The sequence below is a fragment of the Melitaea cinxia genome, chromosome 9 (genome assembly GCF_905220565.1).
Source record: "Melitaea cinxia chromosome 9, ilMelCinx1.1, whole genome shotgun sequence".
NCBI classification, from domain to species: domain Eukaryota; kingdom Metazoa; phylum Arthropoda; class Insecta; order Lepidoptera; family Nymphalidae; genus Melitaea; species Melitaea cinxia.
The window spans coordinates 10,303,200-10,326,123 of NC_059402.1; the positions used below are offsets into that span (position 1 = coordinate 10,303,200).

The 22,924-nt window shown below is 33.7% G+C and overlaps 1 protein-coding gene and 1 long non-coding RNA gene across 2 annotated transcripts; one reads left to right on the top strand and one right to left on the bottom strand.

The window, feature by feature from the left end:
• Positions 1-769: 769 nt before the first annotated feature.
• Positions 770-5,783, top strand: LOC123656355. Its single transcript, XR_006743527.1, has 2 exons — positions 770-1,314; positions 5,404-5,783. It is a non-coding gene; the product is annotated as an uncharacterized LOC123656355 (long non-coding RNA).
• Positions 3,723-22,165, bottom strand: LOC123656354. Its single transcript, XM_045592047.1, has 21 exons — positions 22,027-22,165; positions 21,537-21,639; positions 21,323-21,456; positions 21,055-21,249; positions 20,615-20,704; positions 20,022-20,126; positions 19,315-19,505; positions 16,344-16,476; positions 15,960-16,042; positions 15,140-15,279; positions 13,816-13,962; positions 13,551-13,669; positions 11,290-11,337; positions 10,992-11,147; positions 8,328-8,456; positions 7,663-7,881; positions 7,263-7,352; positions 6,825-6,965; positions 5,597-5,731; positions 4,913-5,069; positions 3,723-4,372 (listed from the first exon to the last, which is right to left on the bottom strand). The coding sequence occupies exons 2-21, from the start codon at positions 21,625-21,627 to the stop codon at positions 4,263-4,265; spliced, it is 2,613 nt and encodes an 870-aa protein (XP_045448003.1). The 5' UTR covers positions 21,628-21,639; positions 22,027-22,165; the 3' UTR covers positions 3,723-4,262.
• Between the last annotated feature and the right edge of the window lie 759 nt (positions 22,166-22,924).

The following is a 22,924-nucleotide window of genomic DNA, read 5'->3' on the forward strand; positions in this document are numbered from 1 at the left end:
CCTTCCTCACATTCGTCGCGAGAAAGGCCGTCAATACAGCCGCAAAGAGGAACAGCACGCTTTCTCCACCACTGGCTTTAACACCTATGCAGAGTGCTAACACCGTCGTTCATACAACACACCTCAGACACACAACACACAAGCATAAATAGGACAAAACCGTGTCCAACAATTCACTCAGCGGGATAACATCACAGCTCCGCGGATGTCTCCTGACCGCACCTTTCTGGCCCAAATAGCTAGGACCACGTCTTCCTCAAGCCTGTGAGCCTGCGTCGTCTTCCTGAACCTGTTCAGGAATAGAGCCAATCAAAACGCATATCCTTGACCAACACAATCCTCGCTCAGTGAAGTGAATGGAAGTGGAGAAGTGGGTATTAGGACCAGATGCGTGGCTCTATTCATGGACAGCAAAGTTGAGAGGATTTGGATTATAGAGAGGTTTGAATTAATAAGAGTCGACGGTATTTATTTTTCTAACACAGTCTATATTAACTTTTTATTAAATCCAAAAAAAATCTCAAAATTTTTTTCAACAATAAACAATATTACTAACGATAATATAAATAAAATTTCGATCAATGCCAACTTAATTAAAGAAAAAACATGCACGTAATACGGTAATACTCGGACCGCGAATCCGAGTATCGGCATCCTTTTAATATTTATTCTCCTCTATAATCGGCATTCGGCACTATTCGGCACTTTCGGAACCTGTGTACATTAAGTTTAAGTTCCTTGCTTTGGTTCCTTGTTTGAAACATGTTTGAAATAAACATTTGATGGTAAAGTAATTATTATATATTGGATTGTAAACTAACCGAAATAGTTTTCTGTCTAAAAATTGATATCAAATAATTATCACAGTATATAAAAAAAAGATACAGTGAGTACAAATGAGTAAACCTAATGTTATTTGTGAGTTATATTTGGGAGGTTCAGCACAAAACCGGAAAAAACTTTTCAGTAAAGCGTTGTGTCGTGCCAAGAATGGAAAAGTTTTATACATTTTATCAGAAGAGTTGAATGAGCTACCTCAGTTATCTCAGGACGTAAATCAAATTGATAGACATTATTTAAAAATGATTAGTTTCTTATATGCCTCAAGATTACAGTCACTCATAGAAAGCCTAGTTGCATTACCAACTTGGCAAAACATTCCATCCACAATTATATTGGACGATTTAAGTGAATATTGTACTAAAGACAATTTTCAAACTGCTTGTGGTATCACTGCTTTATTTATAGATACAGTCAATAGCTGTTCAAATATATCTAAATCAACTTGCAGACTTTACCTTGGAGCTCAAGAAGGTAAATTTAGTGAAGAAAATGTCAATATGTTGAGAGAATTGTACTTTAGAAATGTGCAAAATACTACAGATACTTCATAATTGGAGAAGCAGCAGTGAGTTTCTCCAGTCCGCAGCGTGCCCAAAAAAAATTTGCCACCATTCATTATAATTATTTTTTTACAATTTTTACCTGGCCTATATTTTAAATAAGATTAGTTTTTGAGAAATAGCAAAAAAAAACACGAATTTTTCGCACTTTTTCTATTGGTTTACCCAGTCTTTATCAAAATTCAGCTGTCGAAATTTCTGTTATTAAAAATGTCTAATTTTGAATAGACTTTATTTCATCAATATTACATCAATACAACTAGGACTACGTGGCGGATTTACAAATTTATCTCCAGTGGGTTATTCAAACAACCGTTCCGGTGTAGTGGTGTGAGTAGTAACCTAAAACACTGACGGTTTGTGGGTTCAATTCCCGCTCGGGATGGATATTTATATTTATACAAACTATTCTTGCCGCTTTGGATGTAAATATGTGGTTCCGGTTGTAAGTACCTGATAGTGATTGTTATTCATAGTATGAAACATATCTGCCGACCCGCAGTGGAGTCGAGTGGTTGATTAAGGCAATGGGATGTTACAGGCTAAATATTTGTTTCTTTTTTTGTAACAACATATACCTCTACAATCATTACCCTTAATCATCATAGCGTTGTGTTATTTAGTATATAACGTTTTACCAATAGATATCAAACACGTCTTTGTAAGCAATGCTGTATGTTTTCCAGAGGCACATTATTATAAGAGTTTTACATAACAATAAAACTGATATTATGTGCCAAGAAAACATACAGCACTTCAGGAAATTCTTCCCGGTGAAGACTGAACTTTATAAGATACAAAAGCTTGTCTCCAGCTGGTTCCTTCATCTAGTATTAGTGAAATTAACTGTACACTAGACTAGACCGTGTATATATGTATGGCTAAGTATACACTGCATCTTCATAAACAATGTTTTCCCAGCACACAATATCAGTTTAATTGTTATGTTAAACCATTATATTTTATGGTAGTTACAGCTATAAAAAATACATAAACAAATTATAAATTAAAAGAAATACAAAACAAAATATTTGAAAACTATTATTGCAAAACAATCAATTAAAAAGTTGGTAGATCAAAAAAAAAAAAATTGTTGTCGCCCTAGGTGCCCTACGAATTTTCGTTATGCTACACAATTAATTTATAATTTTGTGTAGATCCACTTGTATTAAGGTATATGATAATAAAAAAGACTTATTATAAATTATATTTATTGAAAATCATACCTATAAAATAGTTTTAAAATATAACTTATGCATTTAACATGTGAAATATTTTAAGATGTGTATTTAAATGAATTAATGTTCTCTTAATAAACAGTTTGTCTTTTATGAAAAATTAATACAATATGCTCTGAGACTATTTTATACAATTATATCACAATAAAAACATTTTTATGTATTTTGATGGGTGTAATAGTAAATACTAGCCAAAATGTGCGTATTTGAAATGAAAAACAACTTTTTTATTTACAAATGATACGTTTAGTTCCAAATATTAACTATGTTGTTTGTTATGTTATATTTTTTGTTACAGACAAATTTTTTTTTCATGCAATTCTATTGAGTAAGACACAGTTAACAGTTCCACAGTGCATAATACCAGCACAGTTCCACAAACTTGTCTATACCGTACTCTAACAGACTTCTAAATGACAGGGATACAACCAAGCGCACTGTTTAAGAGGCCACACGTTATATTGTTGGTCAATTAGGCCTGTTGTATGTTATTGTTCAAAATATAAAATGCAATTTTGGTAAAAACTAAACAAAAACAATGTGAACACCCGCTGCAATGATGTAAGGCTTCACTTTTCAGCAACTCCAAATTAGAGGAAAACAAAGAATAGATGTAAATTTCAACAGGCCAGGATTTTATTTTTAAAGAAGATGGTTGCTCGTTTTTAACTAAAATACTAATACAAAGATAATTACATTGCTTTTGGAAATTATAACCAATACTTGTTGACCCGGCAAATGTTGATTTGCCGCTAAACACTTTTAAAAATAGGGGTTGGAGGTAGAAGGGTGAAAATTTGTTGGTTGTATGTATTTTTAAATGTCAAATAATAATATAAAAATAAAAAAAACTGTTTTTGAAAAAAATTGAAAAATATTTAGGGATGGGTCACCCTTCATTTTAGGAGTATGAAAAACAGATGTTGGCCGAAACTCGGACCTAGCTGATATGCGAAAAAAAAATCATAAAAATAGGTCCAGCTGCTTTGGAGAAATTTGGTAACAAACACTGCAACATGAGAATTTTTCGTATGTTCCATATGCCCCATTCCTATTTGTATGAAACCCATGCAAACAGTAATTTGTATTGCACTATCTTTATTGTTGATTACATTTGTTCACATGATGTTCATACAATACTTCGCCCAAAAAAATTATGTTCTATTCTGAAAATAATTAGAAATCTCCACTCCTTTCTCGCCCCGACAATGGCTCTGTTTAGCATTGAATCAGTGTATATTACACTGTATCTCATGATTTTTTAATTACGTAACAAATGTGAAAATATGTCTTGTTTTATATTTTTTTGAACATCCAAGTCATGAAACAGTTTTTATTTCATTTTACCAACAATATTTCGTTTTATTAATCTTTAAATAACACAATCATTTATATAATGATGCACATAACTACACTTTTTATAAATTATATCTATATCTCGAAGTGATACACTTGCCCATTGTATATTATTGAATAAAGATAGAACTTTTCTGATATCTTAAAGAAATATCACCTAACATAACTTAGCAAATATCCTTATAATGCATTGAAATCCAGTCTGTTTTTTCTAAGTATCTGTATGAAATTTAACACTGAATGAACCACATTCACACTTCAATTCTCATTCCTGTTGTTTACTTGCTTCTGTTATGGATTCATATTGCTCTTTGTCCAGTTCTGTCATTGTAAAACTACCATCCGGTAGTAATAGCACCACACGTCTCGTACCACCTGTGAAATTTAATCAAGAGTAAATTATACAAATTTACTTGGTGACAATATTTAAATATTGACATTTAATATCTATACAAAGTTTTGTTTCTAATATAAACATCAATTTTATCACACGAAGCATTACTGACTACAATTTGAAGACATAATTAACTATTTTATTTATCTAGCTTGGTAAGTTATTCATATATCATATGGCAATCTTTCGCTCACCTTAAATCTCAGTCTAAGCATCTAGGAAGTTAAATAATAAATTTTGTGAACCTTCTTTATTATGTCCAAGAATCAATGGAGAGATGTCCATCAAAAGATATCTATGGAGTCTAAATTCAGGTTTCCCAACAAAGGGAACTAGAGCCTCATCAAAAGCTAAAGCTCAAACTGAACTTTGCCATACATTCTGTCACTTTTTGATAAATTTTACCTTTCTTGAACTTATAGAACTTAGTATAAGTCTAGAGATACAATTAGGTACATGTGCCATAGGGTATGAAATATATCCCGGCGGAAAATGTGTCAGACATATATACTAGTACAGACCGGGCGAGGGCAGGTCAGCCTGCACCAGCTGCGCGATGACCTGCGTGGCGTCCTCCCCGGGCTCGCCCTCCACCTGCACGGCGACCTGCTGCAGGCCGCCCGCCTCGCCGCCCGGCATGAGCTGCGCCAACTGTTGAGGGTCGATCGCCAGCACGTCCTACAAAACGTCACAATTTTAAACATTACACTCGTCTATAGTTCCTCTACTCTTAGACTTTTATGTGGGCTCACTGCAAAAACAGTTATTTTCTTCCACATTTTGTGTTTATATTAAAAATCAAATTAAATATGGTTATTTTTTTTTATAACTATTTTATTAGCCTGTCTAAAAATGCTATTATGAATTGTAAAATATAAGATTTAAAATGTCTAAACACAAAAAGAATCATGTTAGAATCAACAAACTTTTTATTATGAATTTGTACTCATAAGACCAAGGTACACAAATCAAATCGACAATGTCTAGTAAAATACCTGTCCATCTTCTCTAGTGACGTAGGTGACGCCTTCAGCTTCTCCTTCCACTGCACCATCTACACCCTGTACAGCACCTTCAACCCCTTGCGCGGCCACTAGTAAGGTCTGTTTGAAGTTTACATTATTTAATAACTGAATTTTGTAACCGCTTACCATCATGTGGGCTGTATGCTTGTTTGCCGACCTAGTTTAATAAATAAAATTCACCTGTCCATCTTCTCTTGTGACGTACATGACACCCTCCCCCTCTCCTTCGACGGACCCCTCAACGCCCTCTACAGCGCCTTCTACGCCTTCCGCTGCTACTAATAGTGTCTGTCCAGCTTCGTTCTCACCAGCGACCTGTTTAAATATAATATTGTTACTATTTTTATGCAAAAAAAAAAATACAGAATTTGAAGCAGGAACTAGAGGATTAGATCGTAAAAATATAGAAATAAATTTTTAATAATTGTGTTTGCTCGCAAACGAAAAAAAAAACCGACTTCAATTACATCGACGAGTAATACAACGTGGATCGACGAAAAAATAGTCAAGTAACTACGCGTTATCAAAGATTACTTAAAAAGTAGTTATCAGATCGCAATAAAATTTATGTGACCACATGATAAACATCAGCTTTCGATTAAATTAAAAATTATTAAAATCGGCACACCCAGTAAAAAGTTATTGCGGATTTTCCCTCGATTTCTCTGGGACCCCATCATCAGATCCTGGTTTCCTTATCATGGTACTAAACTAGGGATATCTTCTTTCCAACAAAAAAAGAATTATCAAAATCGGTACACCCAGTAAAAAGTTATTGCGGATTTTCAACAGTTTCCCTCGATTTCTCTGGGATCCCATCATCAGATCCTAGTTTTCTTATCATGGTACAAAACTAGGGATATCTCCTTTCCAACAAAAAAAAGAATTATTAAAATCGGTACATCCAGTAGAAAGTTATGCGGTATAATACAACGTAGGTCGACGAAAAAAGCGTCAAGTAAAAACGCATTATTAGATATAACTCGAAAAGTAGTTGTTAGATCTCAAATAAATTTAAATGGGACCAATTAACACACACCACCTTTTGATTAAAGAAAAATTTGTCGAAATCGGTCCACACGGTCAAAAGTTCTGTCACATACATAAAAAAAAAGAAAAAAAATACAGTCGAATTGAGAACCTCCTCCTTTTTTGGAAGTCGGTTAAAAATAAATAAATAAATAAAAGACCAAATGATAAAACAGCATAATGAGCTGGTCACTAAATTATTTATACTAAAAAAATTTACACAGCATTTACCGGATCAAAATCAAAAAATCCAGCAAATTTGGGTGTCACGTTTTGTTGACATACATTCTCCAATTAATTTTTTGATTGCGTAAACCCACAATAGAAGGTTCATTTGACTTTTGTTATGGCGTTACATATATTAATAAACGCTACAAACTTGATATAAGACTCCATCTTCCCCCCGTATCATGATAGGTGGATGTCCAGCATGCAACAGGCCCACTTCTTCACCTTCGTCCACTCCCACTCCTTCCTCTAATAACTGCTTCACTGCACTGGCCTCTACCTTCACCTCTGTCTGTATTATTAGGTTTTATTTTAGTATTCAAATATCTAATCCACAAATAATTTACAACAGAGTTAAAATACAAATCCGCTTGCTTTATGTCTTACAATCCTATAGTCTGTGTAAATTTGTTGTATTAATTTACTTTTTCATTTTTAATTGAGATATAGTTTTAAGCTACGAAACTAATTAAAAAAAAAAATAATAGTTAAATTTATTTGCATTGGGAGATTCTTCCAAAGTCTCTATACAAGCTTTTTAGAGACTTACGGCAGAAAACATCTTTTGTGTAACAATAATGATACTTACACCATCTTCGTCTGTTAATACTGGTAATGAGGGCTGTGCTCCATCACCCTGAACCAACATTCCCGTAGTACCTCCTGGTGACATTTCCACCTTTGAACAAATAAATTTTTCTATTTTATTAATTTTCATATAAGACAGTGTACAAAATGTTATTAAAACGCCACTATAAGAATTAGTATGTTAAGCAAATTTCATGTTCTTCTCTACTTGACATTTTTTTAATGTTAAAATAAAGTATTCTACCTAAAATCAATGTCTCTATATGACACAGAATACAAAACTAACTAAAAAACATAATAAGAATCTTTATGAAAACAGTAACAGGTAAAATAAATTTTGTGAAAATATTACTGCACCTGTACATTTATATCTGCATCAATTAAGTCTCTTTAGTGTTTACCTTAAGCATGGTAGCGTGGTGTGTCTCGGGTGGAGGCGTAGCGGGTGGCTGAGGCGGCGGTGTGGGCGGTGGAGTGGGCTCGCCCTCAGCTCGGGCTAGCCGCTTCCCGGTCACTGGGCAAAGGGATAGTTCACGTTCGGGACTAGGCGATGGCAACGGACCTAAATCGCGTGGAAACGGGTCCTCTATGCCGTCTGATGATTCCGATGATTGCTCCCACTGGGAAAAATATTAAAGTTACAAGCCGCCATTCATTAATAGTTCCATTTGGTTATAACTTTTTTTTAAATAAAAGTATTCATATTAGACCAAATTTTATTTCTCAATTTAATGATATCAATAAAATAGTTCATTGGTATTGTAGTTGTATAAGATAGTTTAAAATAAAGCACACCAAGAAATAAACACTTATCTGATTAAAACAATATTAAACTAGACACAATTTAAGGTATAAAATTTTAAATTATGTCATAGATTAACACGTTAAAGTGACATTGCAGTGCCTATAGCTAAAAAACTTATCGTTCCACTTACTTGCCGATAAATTACCAACGTGCAGTAACGCAAAATCATGAAAAAATGTATGAGAGTGAAGTAACCACAATGCCCGTGAATATTTTAAAGTGACAAACAGCTTAATTCAGTTTGTGCAAGGTCCAAGTTACCTTATCAAAGTCGACAGCGACGGGCTTCTCTCGTACACGCACGACATTCCCGGCCGCCGTGGAGACGGAGTAGCCGCGCCCGCGACCGCGGCCCCGCGCCGAGCCTGCACCGCGTAGCAAACTGTCGCCCTGGGACACGCGGGATTTGGTTACACAATCAAATGAGGCAGGGCACTGCAGGATATATCCTGCTCAATATCTGAATCAGCCGTTTGGGGAACCACCTCATCCTTACAAAAGATCAGAGCTAAAAGACACTGCTCGCAAGTAGTTTTGGATCGGGTGTAGGGTCGGCAACGCGCTTGCTTCTGATGTTGCAGGCGTTTATAGGCTATGGTAACCGCTACCATCAGGTGAACCGTACGCTGATTTGCCGACTTAATCGTATAAAAAAAAATTGTATATTAATGATTTTAAGTTCCCAATTTAATTACAAATGGATAAAGATTTGACTTTGACAATAAATTAATTAAAAGTTTTGAGTCAAGGGATCTATAAAAGAATAATAAAGAAATTTATTGGTTTACTATTTCGTAGCACCGTGGCTACGATAATTGAAACGTCGTATTTGTTACAGTTCAGTAGATTAATATAATTGTGTTTGCTGGCAAACGAAAAAAAACCGACTTCAATAAGACAAGTAATTAAACAACTGTTGAGAAATAACAAAATCCAGTTGTTACAAATAACTTTATTCACACTTGATATCTTCCACTTAACACACCTAACAATTTCTTTTCCCGACTTCTAGTCTGTACCGTTGATATAAAATGAATGCCGAAAGGAAACAAATGCTTTTGACAATCCATATTTAACAAATAAAAAGGCAATCTTCTCAAACAATTATTTGCTTACATTAAGTATGAAAAAATAAAATAAAATTTAAATACAAAATAAATTTGATTTTACAAACAATTTATTAAAAAGTAAACACAGATAGATCCATAGCACCAATAATAGTCAAAATCACTACTTATTGTAAATATATTTTTATCATCATTACAGCCTAAACAGTCCACTACTGGACATAGACCTCCACAAGTTTACGCCAAAAATAACGTGAACTCATGTGTTTTGCCCATAGTCACCACGCTGGGCAGGCGGGTTGGTGACCGCAGTACTGGCTTTGTCGCACCGAAGATGCTGCTGCCCGTCTTCGGCTTGTGTATTTCAGAGCCAGCAGTTGGATGGTTATCCCGCCATCGGTCGGCTTCTTAAGTTCCAAAGTGGTTGTGGAACCTTGTTATCCCTTAGTCGCCTCTTACGACACCCACGGGAAGAGAGGGGGTGGCTAAATTGTTTAGTGCCGTAGCCACGCAACACAATATATATATTTTTATAAAAAGCGTATAAAATATTTTAAATTATAACAAAATCATTACACAACGTAGGTAGACGAAAAAATAGTCAAGTAAATACATTATCATATATAGTAAATATATTAAATGCATTATCAAAGATTACTCAAAAAGTTGTAATCAGATCTCGATGAAATTTACGAGTAAATGTGACCACCTGATAAACATCGGCTTTCGATTAAATTAAAAATCATCAAAATCGGTACACCCAGTAAAAAGTTATGCGGATTTTAGAGGGTTTCCCTCGATTTCTCTGGGATCCTATCATCAGATCCTGGTTTCCTTATCACGGTACCACACTAAGGATATCTACTTTCCAACAAAAAAAGAATAAAGAAATTATCAAAATCGATTCATAAACGACGAAGTTATCCGGTATCCGTATATAGACTGGTTTATTATTATAATATTATACGGTCGAATTGCGTAACCTCCTCCTTTTTTGAAGTCGGCTAAAAAGACTATGAAATCTTAATGAACTTGATCCCCTAGTGGGATAGTAAAAATCGATAATTACAATTTCTACACATTTAGACAGACAAAAAACTTTATATATAAACAATCAATATAATGCATATTAAGTAGCATCGGTTTTTACGCTATGACTCCCACCTAATGTTAATTCCGCCGATAAACTGTCACGCAGTTTGGTGGACTATGAAATTGTTAAGTATTTGGTCCAATAAAGAATTTATTATTATTCATTTAAATAAGTAACAATACAAGTGGTTGCTCTAGAGCGGCCTTTCCCAAAGCGGGCGATAACGCCCCCTTGTGTGCGCTGCAGGCATGAAGGGGCGGAAATAGACCCAGAAAAAAATGTTGGCGTTGTGTAGAGGCTTGGGGGGCGATTATAATCATCCTTCACATTAGTTTTTATATTAGAATCGATTACGTTTCTTTTATTTTGAATAAAGTATACTCTGTCTAAATACTATAAAGTTGCGTTTCAATACTCATTGTCATTGGCAGGTGTTGCCCGCAAGAGTTAACTTGAGACCTCAGCGCCGCTATACCAACCCACTACGCGCTCAGGTCTCAAGTTAACTCTTGAGAGTTATAGTTAGTCTCGTTTAGAAATAATGTTTAATCTCCGTTAAAATAGCTCGCAATTATTAATTTAATTTGAAGTTTTTAAGTTGGTGAAAAATGGGGGGACACTATAAAATAATTTATTCTCAAAGTAGTAGTTAGTTAGTAGTTCTTCAAAAGGGTAGTAGACAAAAAGAATTTAGAAACCCCTGCTCTAGAGGTTTCTAATTATAGATAAATTAATTCAAAATTGTTAGCATTTAAAGGAACTTACCTGTGCAAGTTTCTTATTGAGGATGGTGACAGGGGACTTCCCGTCGGGCGCGCCGTACGGCCGCTGTATCGTGCGCTGAATGATCTTTTGTCCTGATGGTGTTATTATTGTCTTTTCGGTCACATGCTGCCCTCCAGAACTGTAGGTCTTCTTTATCTATGTTTATAGTTAAAAAATTTAATATAAACATTACTATTTATTCACAAAGTTAAATTCTAATTCTATAACAAAATCTTTATTTATACCCATAGATTACTATGGGTATCACTAAATATAAAGATACTATAGTACTTTATACCTGTGATGCAGGTGTAGACGGTGAAGCCTTCTTCTCCTCCAATTTTTTCTACAAAAACATAATTTAAATGATAATACATTTGGTACAAGATACCAAATACAGTAAAACACACCAAAAGATACAAGTTAACCATATAAGTTTCTGTAAAAAAAAATATTAAAAATCAAGTTAAAAAAAATAAACGTAATTAATAACGTCTATTTAAAATAACTAGTGATCAAAATTCGACCATAATTAACGTAGATGTTAATTTTGAACAAGGTTCTGTTGTCAAATACTATACTTCTATAATAAAAAATAAAAAATGTATATATGCGTGTGTGTTTCAAATAGATGGTAGTATGTGTAATGTTTTTGTTTTTATTGATTTAATGTATTTTTATGCATAATTAAAGAAATAATAATAGCATTCTGCACTTCTCTCTATATAAACTATATATGTGTGTGTAAAATTTCATACTCCTCCGTCCGTGCAATTTTCGTAAAAACGGGTACAAAGTTTTTGCTTCACATATTAATATATAGATTTAACTAATCTACGGAGCAGTGTGAAATTTCGCACACTTATAGTTTATATAGTGAAGGATTGCAGAATGCTCATATTTTTTTTAATTATGCATAAAAAGTACATTAAATCAATTAAAAAAAAAAAAAAAAAAAAAAACATTACACACACTACCTTATGCTCTTTTGATGATTGTCAGGTCAGTCAAATTGATTTTTTTAAAAGGTTCTTTATTTTAATTATTTTATGGTTTTCTTTAATTAAAATGTTTAATTATGTTCGAATTTTGACCTCTGGGCGACCACTAGTTTATTAAGATAATATTTAGTTTCTATTAGGGGTCAGAATCTTTGGTCAGTGAAAATGAACCGGAAAATTAAATATCAATCTTGGTTCTTTCAGTACTTTCGACAATTTTATTTTAATTAAGTAATTCATACTAAAGTAAACTAGATATGCAAACTGAGTATCCACGTGATGAGATTAATAGCGTGTCCTGAAGAGAAGGCAGCTACGGTAACAACATGACGGTAGAACTATGTCAATAAGCTCTTCAGAAATCTTCCCATTGTATAGACGGTGAAAACTCACGTAGAATCAACATTTCTATGGAGAGATGAAAGAATACCTTAGGGTCATAAACGACATTATGAACTGTCCTTCCGAGACTGTCCTTGCCGAGAAAGCAAGTATCAGCATAGTCAAGAATTGGTAGACGGAGTGACTGTGCTAACGCAATTTTGGTGGGTAGTGGAAGAAAATATTGTAGTCGACGAAGTGAATTAATTACAGCAAACATCTTACGGCTCAACTCGTTCAGCTGAGGTGACCAGGAAAGACAGTTATCAAAACTTTAATTAGGTACGTGTAATAAGTAGTAGTAGTTGTTGTTACAAGTAAGGTAGCTAAATTTAATTTCAATTCAGTATGTAAGAGAAAGTAAAAAAAAAATTTAATTAGTAATGAAATTGAATGTATAATTTTCATTATTGTATTGTCACAACGCGTAAGTTGCACAAATGGTCGATGTCGATAAATTTATGAAGATGCAATACTGCGAAAGTGTGTTTTTAGCTCACAAATGAATAAAGGGTTTAACACCAAATTAATCATAAGAGGAGTACGTAAATTTGTAGTCATGTTATAGTTCAGTCGACTTAAGACTTAGATATAAAGGAAATATGTTATAAGTTTAAGTTAAGGATATAAGCTTTTTCTTTCTCACGTAAAATTTTTCGCTGTGTACTTACGACCTTCTTGCCACTGTTGGTTATACAGTATTGCAGTATCACTGACTATATTTAAAAATTATCAGCAGGTTCACTGCTCGTTTCCCGTAGGTGAAAGCGTGATAATTTGTAGCCTATATGTTGACCCGACTTCTTAATAATATTCTTGTCAAATTTGAAGTAAATCCATGCAGTACTTTTTGAGTTTATCCCGGACATACATACAGACAAACAGACAAAAATTCTAAAAACTATATTTTTGGCTTAAGTATCGATTGTAGATCACACCCCAAGTATTCTTTAAAAAAAATATTCAATGTACAGTTTTGACTACCCTACCATTTTATTTTATATGTATAGATAGAAATAAAAACTAAAAAGAGCCGAAAGTACCGAAAGTACCGAAAGAACAGGGAAATCCTGGTTCCTTTAAGACTAGGTACCGAAAATCAGGGTTCTCAAAAATAGACTGGTTCTGAAAACCCTAGCATCTGGAACTTAATAGACAAATAAACAAATATCTTTACCTGTTTAGCAGCCATTATTTGTTTTCGAATCACCTCTTGATCTATATTTAGTCCGGGTCCTAATTTGCCAGGAGAGTCAATTTTCATAATACCTGAACTCTTAGACATTATATACACACCTTAAAAACAAAAAAAACAGTTAATAATAAAACATTCATTTTAATCTTGTGAAATAATTAATCTGACAACTTTTAAAATTGGTCGAATATCAAAAGAGAGACAAATATTGCAGGTGTACAGTTTTTTAATGGTTACCTATACATACCTGTACTTAGGTTCGGCATATGTTTTGGATCGACTTTGATGACACCCTTGATATTAGGCATGCCTTTGCCTCCAAGACCAAGGGACTTCACTAGTTCCGGATCTATATTTGACTTTGGCGATGACTGCCCATTCACTACTTTCTTTTCTGTAAACAACAATTTTTACTTTAGTTTTTGCACAATACATTAATAATTTATATTATACAGCTACATACCTTCAGGCATTGTAACCTCAGTTTTGATAGCTGTTAAAAAATATTTACATTTATTATGTATATAATATGTAATGCTATAATATTTTAGAACTTAATAAATTGTGTATGTAAGTATATTTATTATTTATATTATTTTAAATACTAGCGACCCGCCCCGGCTTCGCACGGGTGCAATGCTGATACTAAATATACTACAGAATGTCTTTGTTTAGTGTGAAGCTAGCCTATAGCATGGTTATTAACATAATAATAACAACATTAAAATATGCGTCGTTAGATTACACGTTGTTACAGAATGCATTGAAGAAATAAAGGTACACTGCTCGTTCCCCGTAGGTGATAGCGTGATAATATGTAGCCTATGTTGACCCGACTTCTTAATAATATTCTTGTCAAATTTGAAGTAAATCCATTTGGTACTTTTTGAGTTTATCCCGGACATAGATACAGACAAACAGACAAAAATTCTAAAAACTATATTTTTGGCTTCGGTATCAATTGTAGATCACACCCCAAGTATTCTTTTATAAAAATATTCAATGTACAGTTTTGACTTTCCTACCATTTCATTATTATTTTAAATATATTATGACTAATAGTTTTATCCATATATTTATGCCTATTTGAACACACCTATTTGGACCACAGAATCACATAATAGAATTTTACCTGTAGCATAACAATGTCAGTTTATAAAAACCGTATTTGGCTACAATATATTTATTTCAACACGTGAACAGATTTCAAATAGTGAAAGGCACAATTTCAGTCGGAAATAAGTTTCAAGAATATCATTTTCATAGAAAAAGAATTTTTTGGGTAGGTTACAGCAGTATATTCCCCTCTCAAAATTTGGAGCAGCTTGAATGGGGTAGTACTCGACCTTACAGAAGATCACACCCAAATAAAACTGCTCTCAAGTATTATTGTGTTCCTGAGGTGAGTGAGGTGTCCGGAGGTGAGTAAGGTCTCCTGGGGAGGGTCGCGGGTAAGGTCGGCAAGGCGCTTGCGATGTTTCCGATGTTGCAGGTGCCTATAGGCTACGGTAAGCGCTTGCCATCATGTGGACAGTCCACCGCCTCATCACTGCCATGCACAGGGCCGTTACCTCCGAGCTCGTCGCTGTCGGAGTAGTCGTCGTCGCTGGACAGCTCGCGCTTGATGCGCTTGGAGGCGGGCTCGTCGTCGGCGCCGCACCACGCCTTCACCTGGTCCAGCGCGCGCGCTTTGCTCGAGCGCTGCAAACGTCTGCCAACAGATTCACGTTCAAAGACTTTTTACTAAATGCTCTTTATATGTATTTGGCTGCCCAATTTCAAAACACAGTAAGGGACAAAAATTAAATTTTTATAATTATAATCAAATCATGTTCACACGACTCTGTTGGAACGAAACATGGTAAGAATCGATCGAGTCGAAAAATTTCTCCCTATTGTTGTATTGTCATTAATTGTCTCCATTTAATTTAAAAAATTAATTAATTTTAAAACGATCTGAGATCGTACCATCGTACCAGCAGCTATGCTGGTATAGCGCTCGTTAATACACTGGTTGTATCTCTGATAAAATAGTCTTTGAAATAACATCTGTCCACTGAACAGCATCTAGTATTTTATGAAGGACATATCTAACTGCATGTTTGTAAGATGCTTTAATTTAAATGTATTACTCTTTTTTTATAAGACAAAACAAATTAATTTAAATGTATTAGTCTTTTTTTATAAGACAAAACAAATTAATTTAAATGTATTAGTCTTTTTTTATAAGACAAAACAAAAGATTGAGGCAAGCTGTTATGCTGTTGAAAACCTAAAAATATTAACTTACAACATTACTTTAACAATATTATTAAGAAAGCCGTAGGCTTACATTACTTTGGGAAAATATTTAATAGTCGACTTAAAAATTAATAGTATTATTCAGCTTACCCGGTTGGCGTCAGCATTGGGCTGTCCGACTTCTTTACAATCTGCTTGACAACCTGCGGTACTGCAGTGCTTAACTGCTTTACCTAGTAAAGAGTTTGTCCTATAACTAGTTTTGATCTTTCAAGTTAGGACACATGTTTGGAAATGCATGGTGCTTGGTGGTAATAAATATTATATTGATGTAAAAAAAGTGAAAATATCACTAAATTTTTGTCATTAGTCTAAGTGATTGTTCACATCACCTTTTAAATGTAAGTTCTTAACAATCAAGGCAGAGGGTATATCTGACTTTTATATGGATAACTTTAAATTAAATAAATCGATTGCAATTATAAATCTTTGTTAAAATAATTCAAATTAATTTATAACTGTAAAAGTATATACCTGTACTGGATGTTGTTGCTGCTGAGCCCGTAAAGCTTTTAGCTCCTTCTGGCGCGCTAGTTGTTTTTCAAAAGCTTCCAACAAGTGCTTACAAGTCTCCATATTTTCTACGGGCTCCCATGTGTTTTGTTCACTAAAAAAGAAATAAAAATAAATTCTTAATAATATTGTAGTATTCTTAATAAAATTGCTGTAAAATTGAGGAGGAGCTGTGGAGGAGGAGGAGGAAGAAGAGGAAAAAGAAGAAGAAGAAGAGGAAGAAGAGGAGGAAGATGAGGAAGAAGAAGAAGAAGAATAAGAAGAGGAAGAAGAAGAAGAGGGAGAAGAAGAAGAGGGAGAAGAAGAAGAAGAGGAAGAAGAAGAAGAAGAGGAAGAGGAAGAAGAGGAAGAGGAAGAAGACGAAGAGGAAGAAGAGGAAGAGGAAGAAGAGGAAGAGGAAGAAGAAGGGGAGGGGGAAGAAGATGAGGAGGAGGAAAAAGAGGAGGAGGAAGAAGAAGAGGAGGAGGAAGAAGAGGAGGAAGAAGAAGAGGTATCAAATCTGTGTAGTATTCACTGACTCTCGAAACTGCCGAAGATTTATTGAAAAGTCCATTTCATGCTAAAAATAATTTTCCCATTACATACACATAGGTGCAAAAGATGCCATTCGCTTACGCTGTGATAAATATATAATGCTTTTTCCCGTTACTTTAGGAGTTTGGCTAAGCAATGTTTGGATAAATCTTGTGATAGACTATGGCAATCCTCAAGACTAGTTACAGATATTATGACAATATCCAGCCGTGTATTCCTATCAAGCAATGGTTTTTTAAATACTCTGACCTACGTAAAATAAATACGTCGATATTTATCCGCATATGATTTGTGTTTCTCCTGCACACTTGTCATTGGCAAAATCATCGGCGAAAAGCTGATGGAGCCATAGTCTTTAAAGAAGAAGAAGAATGTATACCTATGTGAAAGTTGTGCTGTTAATCGGACCCTGTCCCCGGACAAGCTGCGGACTACAAACCGCTTTTAGGAGTCATTGGCAAAATCATCGGCGAAAAGCTGATTGTGCCATAGTCTTTACAGAAGAAGAAGTATAAAGAGCTTTGGCAAGTGAATATAAGTGACAATTGTGATAAAATTGTAAAAGCAAAAGTTTTTTTTTCCGTATGTATCTACCTCTTTTTATTCTTTAATTTTTAGTGCTTTATTAGTAAATTACCCACATTCTACAGTGGCGTCTCATATTTAATGAGTTAGAACGGACACTATCTGATATATAAAGACGCATGCAGACACAGTGCATAGATTATTACTTTTTATTTCTTGTTATTGAAACACTCAAACTTCCCATATCCTCCTCTCCTTTCCCTTTCTCTCCGGTACCTTTGCCTGAATGAAGAAAGGGACAATGTATAGCGAAGAATCGACGGCGCTCGCGTCGCCGTCGTGTGAACTTTTAAGTGAGTGCTTCTTGCAACGTTGATGCGATAAAGCGTCCGCGCGCGAATGGCACGCCTCCCGCTTAGTTTCAGAAATAAACCGTTACAAAAGTGAAGAAGCAGAACATCGCGAGTAAGAACTCCTGACGAGAACGTTTTCCGCCGGGTTGGAAAAATCAACTGCCCCGAACAGCAAAGGTACGAACGACTATGACTTATCTTAATCCTTTACCCACAACCCTTACATCCAAACGCACACCTATTTTTGGTGATCCACCGATCCACATACCCACTTCTTTCTTCTACACTCCATATATTCACTACCTAAGAGCTTCAACATCTTTTACAGGCTTTCTCAAAAAGCAAGTTTTTTTTAATGCAGACAATCCATCTAAAAGCGTGATATGTCACTGGCAAGGGCTTTGCTCAGGATGCTAAGGGTAGGTGTGGGGTCCAGGTCTATGAAATAGAGACACCAGTGGGGTGTTTGATGTACAAAGAAAGTAAAATGACCTGTAGGTGGGGGACAGGTATGTATGTGAATATGTATAGATAATTGTATAGGTGTATATGTGTAAGTATGTAATTAAATACAGGAAAGCAATAAAAACCGTCTGCTCAACAATTTGCCGCATGCGACTTGGACATTGTTGTTCTCCTGTATTTTTAGCAAAAATTAGAGTCCGGGACAGCTCTATTTGTGAGTGTGGTTTGGATGAAGGCACATTGGATCTACATAGGCATATCTACCTCCATCTATTCCCCGTCCTATCGATTTTAAATCTATTCTGTCGCATGTAAATATTTCCTTAGTAGATATTTTAAGTACATTTATTTTAGATAACAATTTTAAAATGTGATGTTTTTTTTCTAACATTGGTTGTGTTTGTTTTTTTAGACGAATAAGTGGTGTGAAGCAAACCGTACATAATCTTGTAGTATCACAACGCTAATCTTACGAGCAGAGTCTTCAAAGTAATTTATGGAAAACACTCTGACTTTGGCAATTCCTATGGGAGTCCAATTATAAAAGAAGAAGAAGAAGAAGTATGTAATTTACATGTATATACATTAAAAAAAAAAACCATCAGCGTGGGACTATGTCCTAGCTTTACTAGGCAGTCAAAGGACTGTCGATTTGTAGTTCTAATAATAAATCACCTGTGGTATTATAATGCATGTTTAACAAAAGGCCTGGGTATTTTGAGCCTGTGGATGTTAATTTTGAATTTTAAAAAAAATGCAGACAATCAAAATAGACTAAAGTTATAACACATTATTAAGTTTTACTCCATTAGTATCTATAAACTATTAGCATAAGGTTTTAGACATTTTATTTATGTCTTTTGAGTTTCAAGGGTATATCAGTAAATTATTTGTTATTAAACAAGCACTGCTGCTTGTATAAATAGTAAGACATGTGAATGCTTCTTTTTCATGTCCTTTTTCTAAAGGTTGCCTAAAAGTATTGTTTCTGGTTGTATAATTGTAATTTATATAATTATTTAAGTATATTTGTATTTGCAGGAGAATGAACTCACTGTGGATAGCCCTCCCACTTGAGTAGATACTCATAGTGCTTGCGGCGCGGGTTAAACCGCTTGGCAAGGATCTTCTCGACAACATACTCTCCAGCATCCCCAGAGCCTCCCTCTCGTTCCGAGCGGCGAGCTATACGCTTCTCAGCTGGTACGCGCTCCTGAGCATTCCTTACTGAATCAGCCGACAGATCCTGAAAGAAAAAAATATAATTACTCTCATTACAAAAATTACTCCCCATTCGACTATTTCCCAAATTGTAATAACTAAACTAACATAGTATGTAAGAAATATTGTTAACTAACCAAAATGAGTCACTGGTCACTTTAATAAAGAATATTATTATTATTATTATTATTATTATTAAATGTCTCTAACAAAAACTAACATTATTTCATGGATAGTTTTACTGCAATGAAAATGAGAACACATTGATTTAAAAATTTCATAGCAAATAAAACTTTCGAAAACTTGAAGAAAATTTGTCCGTAAGTTTGAATTTCTTTTAGAAATAATTGATAAATAATTTACATGTAAATCCAAAATACAATTTATCCCAATTTTTAATTAACACAATTATAAAAACGCACGTAAAAAAGCACGTAGAGGTCTTTGAGCTCTCACAGCCACTATTGTAGATGTCAGAAAATTGTTGGTATGGTAGTCATATATTTATGTAAATATAAACAAATAATTTATTTATACGCACCCTGGTTCTGTTGGCACTAGACATTTTATTAAGAAGAACCTTTTGAGCAGGGCTTGCTTTAACATCATCACTTTCTTCTCCAGATGGTTGTGCCTCACTGTCTTCCTGAAGTTAAAATATTTAAAAGATTGTAAACAATAGTTTATTAAACATCATACACATTTTCAATTCACAACTTAAGCACTAAAAAAAAATTAAATGATATAATATTTTGATATATCGACACCAGCAATTTATACTAAGCTAACTCTTAAAAGTGAACTTTACAATAGAGGCTTATAAAAGGGAAAAACGTGATACCTTTTATATTAATTAAGAATCCTTTTAGAAATTTGATATTTTTAATTTAAGTTAACTTATTCATTGCAATTTCACTTTTTTTTTATTACATATAAAAACACATTTTATCAAGTTCGCATTAAAAAAACAAACTTATCGAAAAGTCGAATTGGCGTAGTATAAATTGTTGGTGTCGATATGATCAGACAAAAAAAGACATGATAGAACAGCAAATCTCAAAAACTTTTATAAAAGAGGCTTTTACCCAGCAATAGGATATTTATATAGGTATTTCTATTTAATAATATGCTTACCACTTTGACTTTCCTTGGTCTTCCCCGTTTTTTAACTTCTGGGGGAGCAGTCTGTACTGGAACTAATTGATCCTCAGTCTTCAGTTCCATCTATAGGGTTTAATTTCTAAATAATATCATATATATAATATTTCTATAAAATATTATAACAATAAAAAAATTGTTATTTCAATAAATGAGGATGATCAGCCAAATATATTCTCTATAAATAGACAGAATCAGACGGAAGGCATCTCAGAATAAAAAGTCAATATGTAGTGTATCTAAGTCTTTAAAAATCAACGTACCACATTATTCAGCAATTTTAAAGTAAGAGTAACAAATCAAAAACTGATAAATATATATATATATATTATACAGATTTCACTCTTCATTAAATACATTTGGTATTATCAAACATACATGAACAAAATATTCAGCATTTTAATTTGAATACTTACAACTTTAGCATGTGCAAATTTAGATAGAGATTGTACATTTGTTCCTGCCGCTATCCAAGCTGTTCTTTGAGCTTCTGGCATTCTACACCATTGCTGATACAACTTCCAGCTATTGTCAGCATTAGATGTGGACCCATCGCGGACTGACGAACATTTCCATAATAGAAAAGCCCATACTTGTGATTTACTTTCATTCTACAAGTAAAATTGTACATTAATAACAAATTCCTTATTTTAATATGACAATAATCAATGCAGGTCTACTTACACTATCCCTTACTGGCGATTTACCAGCGCAATTGTTAGCATTTTTGTGCTCTTTAAACTCTTCGATAAAATGGAATGCTGAATGACACTGTCCACATACAAGAACATCTAGCGTAGCCATTTGTTCATGTGCTTCTAAAAATTAAAAACGATATTCTATAGAAAAACGATAAAAAATTTACTCGCCAAAAAATGTATAAATTAACAATAAATACCTTTTAAAGCCGTGGGATTTTTTGTTAGCTCGTCCGGATTTCCCGGCGGTATTTCTTCCGTAGTAGATTCTCCTTCTTCCATAGTAGTCATTGTAATAGAAATCTAGGAGTAACACAATTTTCATTTTGATTAAACTTATGTACCTATTTATAACCTTAAATGTATAAGTTCCCGCCAAATGCTAAAATCACACTTTATATTCACGTCCACATTAATGTATAAACATACAAAGTTACTTCTAATTCTTAAAACCAAATATATTCGCTTAGTTTTTATTTTAAATAACTAAATTGTAATTAAAAAATTGTAAATATTAAAAAATTAAACACAAGCTTAGCGAGTTAGTGACACACAACACAAATTGACGCTTATTGACTTTCATCACACTCATTACAATGCAATGCATTTAATATTATTTTTAGAAAATTTTCAATCTTATTTAATATAACATTTTTCAGTTCACTTTTTGACTACCACTTTGGGACTTACCTAAACAATGTCAAAAATATGTTTTTTTTATTCTATAAATTATCCTCAGAAAACAAACGCAAAACGGAACAACTAAAACAAGCATCAACAGCTATATGATGAAAAAAAAGAAATACCGACAAACCGGACTAGCTCACAGTAAGGGCCGACATTACTTGTTCTCGTTTTAAACTTACTTTGTCACGACCAATAGGAGGCAAGCAGTATTTAATTTTGGACCAATCATCAAAGTAGGTTAGTTTGATATAACGTAACAGACTTACAGTTGCGATGATGTCGACAAAATATGCCGAAACTATACTTATGCCGACATTTTAACCGAAGTTGTTGTAAATTACACTTGTTAAGATATTTTAAGATTTTACCCAGTAACTAAAGAATATTGTATTATATGCATGCTCAAGGATCAAATAATCAAATAATCAAAATTTGTTTTTAATTTAATATTACTACATTGCATTCATAATTATTTAAAATTTCACATTATTAAATAAACATCCCAATTAGCACAAACATAATTTTATTTCATTAATTATAGGTACTTTGTCACTATGTATAAATAGATCTATGTAGGTATCACGAAATTATTTTATATACAAATAACTTAAATAACTGTTAAAAATTAAAAAAAATATATAGCTATAAATATTAAGCAAAATATAGCATTTAAATATTATTATTTTTTATTCAAATATTTAATTAACTACACATGGTCGTCTATACCTATGGTAAGTAACTTATTGCTTGTGTTATACTCAACAGACGGCTGATATAACTACTTATTTATTTATTATGATTTATGGACTTTTAAGGCCTCTTTCAACAGCTTCGGATAAAGTTTATCTAGGAAATAGGTACGATTAGACTTTAATAGCATGAAGTAGAATAGTTCATTATG